The 10,000-nt window shown below is 31.8% G+C and overlaps 1 protein-coding gene across 3 annotated transcripts in view; it reads left to right on the top strand.

Moving 5' to 3' along the window:
* The window catches only part of anp32e (acidic (leucine-rich) nuclear phosphoprotein 32 family, member E), a 17,838-nt gene that overhangs the window by 1,256 nt on the left and 6,582 nt on the right, over positions 1 to 10,000 (top strand). For all 3 annotated transcript variants that reach the window (XM_080014134.1, XM_080014132.1, XM_080014133.1), the window contains exon 2: positions 4,843 to 4,992. In XM_080014134.1, coding sequence (XP_079870260.1) covers positions 4,843 to 4,992 — 150 coding nt within the window. The remainder of the gene's footprint in view (positions 1 to 4,842; positions 4,993 to 10,000) is intronic.

Raw genomic sequence — 10,000 nt, forward strand, 5'->3', positions numbered from 1 at the left:
AAATTTAGCAAAACGACAGCAAACTTTGAAAATAAACACAATTAACATCTCAGTTTTGCGGAATATAATTATTTGCAAAAATATTCGAACCTACATTTTTTTAAGATACAAATGTTTTCGAATTCATAAGAAATATGTATAATTATAATAATAACAATACTAATAATAATAATAATAACAACAACAACAATAATATTAATAATAATATTAATAATAATATTAATAATAATTATCATTATTATTGTTAGTAGTAGAAGTAGTATTATTATTATTATTATTAGTAGTAGTAGTAGTAGTAGTAGTAGTAGTATTATATCATAAATATCACCAGCCTAAATTGCATGTTTGCAAATAAAATGTCCTCTTTCCAACAGCAGTGGGTGCAGATACACACTTATTTGTAGAGTAAAATGGTAAACATACTGTTTACTAATAGACTGCAGTGTGATTCATTCCTTAGAAGAGTTTTTAATAGAGAACACATGTAATTATATATAGAATATATAATACTTCATTACATTATATAATACTAATTCACTACATAGATAATTACTGTTATTAATAGAATGTTTATTCATGGCATTAGTTGCCATCATGTGTATAAATTAAACCTGATAATGTGTATTATAAGTGTTTGGAGAACACCACCGCCTCCTTAGCACCATCTGGTGTAGGGTGGAGAACGGAGGATGGAGGAGGTGGAGGAGGAGAGGCAGCATGTTGATCTGTGATGGAAGCTGAAGGCCAGGACGCCCTGGCAGCACGCTCCTGAATAAAGGAGACGGGCGGATAGAGGGACGGAAAGAGGGATAGAGGGATGGAAAAGGAGAGGGATAGAGGGATGGAAAGAGAGAGGGATAGAGGGATGGAAAAGGAGAGGGATAGAGGGATGGAAAGAGGGATAGAGGGATGGAAAAGGAGAGGGATAGAGGGATGGAAAGAGAGAGGGATAGAGGGATGGAAAAGGAGAGGGATAGAGGGATGGAAAGAGGGATAGAGGGATGGAAAAGGAGAGGGATAGAGGGATGGAAAGAGAGGGATAGAGGGATGGAAAGAGAGGGATAGAGGGACGGAAAGAGAGAGGGATGGAAAGAGAGGGATAGAGAGAGGGATAGAGGGATGGAAAGAGAGGGATAGAGGGATGGAATGAGAGAGGGATAGAGGGATGGAAAGAGAGAGGGATAGAGGGACGGAAAGAGAGAGGGATAGAGGGATGGAATGAGAGAGGGATAGAGGGATGGAAAGAGAGAGGGATAGAGGGATGGAATGAGAGAGGGATAGAGGGATGGAAAGAGAGGGGTAGAGGGACAGAAAGAGAGAGGGATAGAGGGACAGATAGAGGGATAGAGGGATGGAAAGAGAGAGGGATAGAGGGATGGAAAGATGGATAGAGGGACAGATAGAGAGAGGGATAGAGGGATGGAATGAGAGAGGAATAGACAGATGGAAAGAGAGGGGTAGAGGGACAGAAAGAGAGAGGGATAGAGGGATGGAAAGAGAGATGATAGAGGAATGGATAGAGAGAGGGATAGAGGGATGGAAAGAGAGGGGCCGAGGGACAGAAAGAGAGAGGGATAGAGGGACAGATAGAGAGAGGGATAGAGGGATGGAAAGAGAGAGGGATAGAGGGATGGAATGAGAGAGGGATAGAGGGATGGAAAGAGAGGGGGATAGAGGGATGGAATGAGAGAGGGATAGACGGATGGAAAGAGAGATGATAGAGGAATGGATAGAGAGAGGGATAGAGGGATGGAAAAAGAGGGGTAGAGGGACAGAAAGAGAGAGGGATAGAGGGACAGATAGAGAGAGGGATAGAGGGATGGAAAGAGAGAGGGATAGAGGGACAGATAGAGAGGGGGATAGAGGGATGGAATGAGAGAGGGATAGACGGATGGAAAGAGAGATGATAGAGGAATGGATAGAGAGAGGGATAGAGGGATGGAAAAAGAGGGGTAGAGGGACAGAAAGAGAGAGGGATAGAGGGACAGATAGAGAGAGGGATAGAGGGATGGAATGAGAGAGGGATAGAGGGATGGAAAGAGAGATGATAGAGGAATGGATAGAGAGAGGGATAGAGGGATGGAAAAAGAGGGGTAGAGGGACAGAAAGAGAGAGGGATAGAGGGACAGATAGAGAGAGGGATGGAAAGAGAGAGGGATAGAGGGATGGAAAGAGAGGGGTAGAGGGACAGAAAGAGAGAGGGATAGAGGGATGGAAAGAGAGAGGGATAGAGGGATGGAAAGAGAGGGATAGAGGGATGGAAAGAGAGAAGGATAGAGGGATGGAATGAGAGAGGGATAGAGGGATGGAAAGAGAGGGGTAGAGGGACAGAAAGAGAGAGGGATAGAGGGATGGAAAGAGGGATAGAGGGACAGATAGAGAGGGGGATAGAGGGATGGAATGAGAGAGGGATAGACGGATGGAAAGAGAGGGGTAGAGGGACAAGGAGAGAGAGGGATAGAGGGATGGAAAGAGAGATGATAGAGGAATGGATAGAGAGAGGGATAGAGGGATGGAAAAAGAGGGGTAGAGGGACAGAAAGAGAGAGGGATAGAGGGACAGATAGAGAGAGGGATAGAGGGATGGAAAGAGAGAGGGATAGATGGATGGAAAGAGAGGGATAGAGGGATGGAAAGAGAGAGGGATAGAGGGATGGAAAGAGAGATGATAGAGGAATGGATAGAGAGAACGATAGAGGGATAGAAAGAGAGGGGTAAAGGGACAGAAAGAGAGAGGTATAGAGGGATGGAAAGAGAGAGGGATGATAGAGGAATGGATAGAGAGAGGGATAGAGGGACAGATAGAGAGACGGATAGAGGGACGGAAAGAGAGGGATAGAGGGATGGAAAGAGAGATGGATAGAGGGACCCATAGAGGGATGGAAAGAGAGAGGGATAGAGAGAGGAATAGAGGGATGGAAAGAGAGAGGGATAGAGGGATGGAAAGAGAGATGATAGAGGAATGGATAGAGAGAAGGATAGAGGGACAGATAGAGAGAGGGATAGAGGGACGGAAAGAGATGGATAGAGGGACAGAAAGAGAGAGGGATAGAGGGATGGAAAGAGAGAGGGCTAGAGGGACGGAAAGAGAGAGGGATAGAGGGACGGAAAGAGAGAGGGATAGAGGGACAGATAGAGAGAGGGATAGAGGGATGGACAGAAGGATGGCTAGAGAGAGGGATAGAGGGATGGAAAGAGAGAGGAATAGAGGGAGGAATAGAGAGGGAGAGAGGTGGAATGAGGGACGGTTAGAGAGAGTAGAGGGACGGAAACAGAGGGATAGAGGGACTGATAGTAAGGGGGATAGAGGGACGGAAACAGAGGGATAGAGGGACTGATAGTAAGGGGGATAGAGGGACGGAGAGAGAGAGGGATAGAGGGATGGATAGAGATCACTTATTTCATACGTAATGATAAGTTATGATAACTTATTTCATACATAATGATAACTTATGATAACTTATTTCACATGTAATGATAACTTATTTCATACGTAATGATAACTTATTTCATATGTAGTGATAACTTATTTCATACGTAATGATAACTTATTTCATATGTAATGATAACTTATTTCATACGTAGTGATAACTTATTTCATACGTAATGATAACTTATTTCATACGTAATGATAACTTATGATAACTTATTTCATACATAATGATAACTAATGATAACTTATTTCATATGTAATGATAACTTATTTCATATGTAGTGATAACTTATTTCATACGTAATGATAACTTATTTCATACGTAATGATAACTTATGATAACTTATTTCATACATAATGATAACTTATTTCATACATAATGATAACTTATTTCATACGTAATGATAACTTATTTCATACGTAATGATAACTTATTTCACATGTAATGATAACTTATTTCATACGTAATGTTAACTTTTTTCATACGTAATGATAACTTCTTTCATATGTAATGATAACTTATTTCATACATAATGATAACTTATGATAACTTATTTCATACGTAATGATAACTTATTTCATACGTAATGATAACCTATTTCATATGTAATGATAACTTATTTCATACGTAATGATAACTTATTTCATATGTAATGATAACTTATTTCATATGTAGTGATAACTTATTTCATACGTAATGATAACTTATTTCATATGTAGTGATAACTTATTTCATACATAATGATAACTTATTTCATATGTATTGATAACTTATTTCATACATAATGATAACTTATTTCACATGTAATGATAACTTATTTCATATGTAATGATCACTTATTTCATACATAATGATAACCTATTTCATACGTAATGATAACTTATTTCACATGTAATGATAACTTATTTCATACGTAATGATAACTTATTTCATACGTAATGATAACTTATTTCATACGTAATGAGAACTTATTTCATATGTAATGAGAACTTATTTCATACGTAATGAGAACTTATTTCATACGTAATGAGAACTTATTTCATATGTAATGATAACTTATATCATACGTAATGATAACTTATTTCACATGTAATGATAACTTATTTCATATGTAATGATAACTTATTTCATACGTAATGAGAACTTATTTCATATGTAATGACAACTCATTTCATATGTAATGATAATTTATTTCATACATAATGACAACTCATTTCATATGTAATGATAATTTATTTCATACATAATGACAACTCATTTCATATGTAATGATAATTTATTTCATACATAATGATAACTTTTGACGCCCATCCCCAGGTAGCAGAGCTGGTGGTGGATTAGGATACTGGATTCTATATTGATATATTGATATTTCATACATAGTGATAACTTTTGACGCCCATCCCCAGGTAGCAGAGCTGGTGGTGGATAACTGCCGCTCCAGCGATGGGGAGGTGGAGGGTCTGACGGAGGACTTCAAGGAGCTGGAGTTCCTCAGCATGGTCAACGTGGGGCTGACATCGCTGGCCAAGCTGCCCTCGCTGCCCAAGCTACGCAAGGTGAGGTACACACCCACCAAGTGTCTGTGGCTAAATAACAACTCCTACTACCTATAGTTTTAAAGGTTTTTTAAATTTACAACTAGTGTGTCATGTTTTACAACTAGTATGACTAGTTTAATCACTAGTGTCCTGTTTAATACCTATTACAGTATGATGAGTTTAATAACTATTATCTCTACTTTTATGACTATTATGTCTAGTTTTATAACTATTATGACTAGTTGAATAACTATTTTACTTTTATAACTAGTATGACTAGTTTAATAACTAGTATGGCTAGTTTTATAACTATTACGTCTAGTTTAAAACTATTTTGTCTACTTTTATATCTTTTATGTCTGGTTTTATAACTATTTTGTCTCGTAGTACAAGTATTATGTCTACCTTCATAACTATTGTCTATTTTTATAACTAGTATGACTAGCTTAATAACAAGTGTAACTAGTTTAATAACAACTTTGTCTACATTTATAACTATTCTGTCTAGTTTTATAACTATTACGACTAGTTTAATAACTATTATGTGACTTTTATAACTAGGATGACTAGTTTAATAACTATTTTGTCTACTTTTATAACTATTATGTCGAGTTTTATAACTATTATTTCTGGTTTTATAAGTGGTATGACTAGTTGTATAACTAGTGTATCTAGTTTAATAACTGTTATGTCTAGTTTTATCAGTAGTATGACTAGTTTAATAACTATTATGTCTACTTTTAGAACTACTATGTCTAGTAGTATAACTATTATGTCTAGTACTATAACTATTATGTCTAATACGATCACTATTATGTCAATTTTTATAACTATTATATCTAGTTTTAGAACTATATTGACTAGTTTAATAGCTATGATGTCTTGTTTTATAACTAGTATGACTAGTTTAATAACTATTATGTCTGGTTTTATAACTATTATGTCTAGTTTTATAAGGAGTATGACTAGTTTAACAACTATTATATCTACTTTATAACTACTATGTCTAGTTTTATAACTATTATGTCTAGTTTTATAACTAGTATGGCTAATTTTATAACTATTATGTCTAGTTGTGTAACTATTATGACTACTTTTATAAGTAGTATGACTAGTTTAATAACTATTATGTCTAGTTTTATAACTATTATGTCTAGTTTTATAACTATTATGTCTTGTTTTATAACTAGGATAACTAGTTCAATAGCTATTATTCTGTCTATTTCTGTAACTGCTATGTCTAGTTTTATCTCGTTTGATCTAGTATGATATCTAGTATATATTTCTGCAACTTGTATGTCTACTTGTATTACTATTATGTCTAGTTTTATAACTAGTATGTGTAGTTTAACAACTATGATGTCTTGTTTTATAACTAGTCTGACTAGTTTAATAACTATTACGTCTAGTTTTATAGCTGTAATGACTAGCTTAATAACTATTATGTCTTGTTTTATAACTAGGATAACTAGTTCAATAGCTATTATTCTGTCTATTTCTGTAACTGCTATGTCTAGTTTTATCTCGTTTGATCTAGTATGACTTATTTAATAACTAGTATTACTAGTTGTATCACTAGTATGTCTAGTTTTATAACTAGTATGACTTGTTTAATAACTATTATGTCTAGTAGTATAACTATTATGTCAATTTTTATAACTATTCTGTCTCGTTTTATAACTCTAATGTCTTGTTTTATAACTAGTATGACTAGTTAAATAACTAGTATGACTAGTTTAATAACGATTATATCTACTTTATAACTACTATGTCTAGTTTTATAACTATTATGTCTAGTTTAATAACTATTATGTCTACTTTGATAACTGTTACATCTAGTTTTATAACTATTATGCTACTTTTATAACTATTATGACTAGTTTTATAACTGTTATGTCTAATTTGATAACTACTATGTCTAGTTTTATAACTATTATGTCTAGTTTAATAACTATTATGTCTACTTTGATAACTGTTATATCTAGTTTTATAACTATTATGCTACTTTTATAACTATTATGACTAGTTTTATAACTATTATGTCTAATTTGATAACTATTTTGTCTAGTTTTATAAGTAGTATGACTAGTTTAATAACTATTATATCTACTTTATAACTACTATGTCTAGTTTTATAACTATTATGTCTAGTTTTATAACTAGTATGGCTAGTTTTATAAGTAGTATGACTAGTTTAATAACTATTATATCTACTTTATAACTACTATGTCTAGTTTTATAACTATTATGTCTAGTTTTATAACTAGTATGGCTAGTTTTATAAGTAGTATGACTAGTTTAATAACTATTATATCTACTTTATAACTACTATGTCTAGTTTTATAACTATTATGTCTAGTTTTATAACTAGTATGGCTAGTTTTATAAGTAGTATGACTAGTTTAATAACTATTATATCTACTTTATAACTATTATGTCTAGTTTTATAACTATTATGACTACTTTTACAAGTAGTAGGACTAGTTTAATAACTATTATGTATATTTCTGTGACTAGTTGAATAACTATTATGTCTAGTTTTATAACTAGTATGGCTAATTTTATAACTATTATGTCTAGTTGTATAACTATTATGACTACTTTTATAAGTAGTATGACTAGTTTAATAACTATTATGTCTAGTTTTATAACTATTATGTCTAGTTTTATAACTATTATGTCTTGTTTTATAACTAGGATAACTAGTTCAATAGCTATTATTCTGTCTGTTTCTGTAACTGCTATGTCTAGTTTTATCTCGTTTGATCTAGTATGATATCTAGTATATATTTCTGCAACTTGTATGTCTACTTGTATTACTATTATGTCTAGTTTTATAACTAGTATGTGTAGTTTAACAACTATGATGTCTTGTTTTATAACTAGTATGACTAGTTTAATAACTATTACGTCTAGTTTTATAGCTGTAATGACTAGTTTAATAACTATTATGTCTTGTTTTATAACTAGGACAACTAGTTCAATAGCTATTATTCTGTCTATTTCTGTAACTGCTATGTCTAGTTTTATCTCGTTTGATCTAGTATGATATCTAGTATATATTTCTGCAACTTGTATGTCTACTTGTATTACTATTATGTCTAGTTTTATAACTAGTATGTGTAGTTTAACAACTATGATGTCTTGTTTTATAACTAGTCTGACTAGTTTAATAACTATTACGTCTAGTTTTATAGCTGTAATGACTAGTTTAATAACTATTATGTCTTGTTTTATAACTAGGATAACTAGTTCAATAGCTATTATTCTGTCTATTTCTGTAACTGCTATGTCTAGTTTTATCTCGTTTGATCTAGTATGACTTATTTAATAACTAGTATTACTAGTTGTATCACTAGTATGTCTAGTTTTATAACTAGTATGACTTGTTTAATAACTATTATGTCTAGTAGTATAACTATTATGTCAATTTTTATAACTATTCTGTCTCGTTTTATAACTATGATGTCTTGTTTTATAACTAGTATGACTAGTTAAATAACTAGTATGACTAGTTAAATAACTAGTATGACTAGTTTAATAACTATTATATCTACTTTATAACTACTATGTCTAGTTTTACAACTATTATGTCTAGTTTAATAACTATTATGTCTACTTTAATAACTGTTATATCTAGTTTTATAACTATTATGCTACTTTTATAACTATTATGACTAGTTTTATAACTATTATGTCTAATTTGATAACTATTATGTCTAGTTTTATAAGTAGTATGACTAGTTTAATAACTATTATATCTACTTTATAACTACTATGTCTAGTTTTATAACTATTATGTCTAGTTTTATAACTAGTATGGCTAGTTTTATAAGTAGTATGACTAGTTTAATAACTATTATATCTACTTTATAACTATTATGTCTAGTTTTATAACTATTATGTCTAGTTGTATAACTATTATGACTACTTTTATAAGTAGTATGACTACTATTATGTCTAGTTTAATAACTAATAACTTTAATAACTAGTATGACTAGTTTAATAACTATTATGTATATTTGTGCAACTTGTATGTCTACTTTTATTACTATTATGTCTAGTTTTATAACTAGTATGGCTAGTTGAATAACTATTATGTCTTGTTTTATAACTAGTATTACTAGTTGAATAACTATTATGTCTTGTTTTATAACTAGTATGACTAGTTTAATAGCTATGATGTCTTGTTTTATAACTAGTATGATGAGTTTAATAACTATGATGTCTTATTTTATAACTAGTATGATTAGTTTAATAACTATTATGTCTTGTTTCATAACTAGTATGACTAATTAAATAACAATGACGTTTTTTACAATTAGTATGACTAGTTGTATAACTATCATGTGTAGTCTAATAACTATTATGTAACCCTAACCCTAAACCTATAATAGTTATTAGACTACACATGAGAGCTATAAAACTAGTCATACTTTTTATAAAATACGTCATTGTTATTCAACTAGCAAGACATAATAGTTATTGAACTAATCATAGTTATAAAACAAGACATCATAGCTATTAAACTAGTCATACTAGTTATAAAACAAGACATAACAGTTATTCAACTAGTCATTAAACTAGACATAATACTTATCAAATGAGTCATACTAGTGATAAAACTAGTCATTCTAGTTATAAAACAATACATAACAGTTATTCAACTAGTCATTAAACTAGACATAATACTTATCAAATGAGTCATACTAGTGATAAAACTAGTCATTCTAGTTATAAAACAATACATAATAGTTATTAAACTTGCCATACTAGTTATAAAACAAGGCATCATAGCTATTAAACTTGTCATAGTAGTAATAAAACAAGACATAATAGTTATTCAACTAGTCATACTAGTTATAAAACTAGTTTTATTCCTAGTATGACTAGTTTTATAACTAGTATGAGTCGTTTAATAACTATTATGTCTTGTTTTATAACTAGTATGACTAATTAAGTTGCAATGAAGCCATTTATAACTATTATGTCTAGTTGTATAACTATTTTGACTGGTTGTATAACT

The sequence above is a fragment of the Zeus faber genome (genome assembly GCF_960531495.2).
Source record: "Zeus faber genome assembly, chromosome: 1".
NCBI classification, from domain to species: Eukaryota; Metazoa; Chordata; class Actinopteri; order Zeiformes; family Zeidae; genus Zeus; species Zeus faber.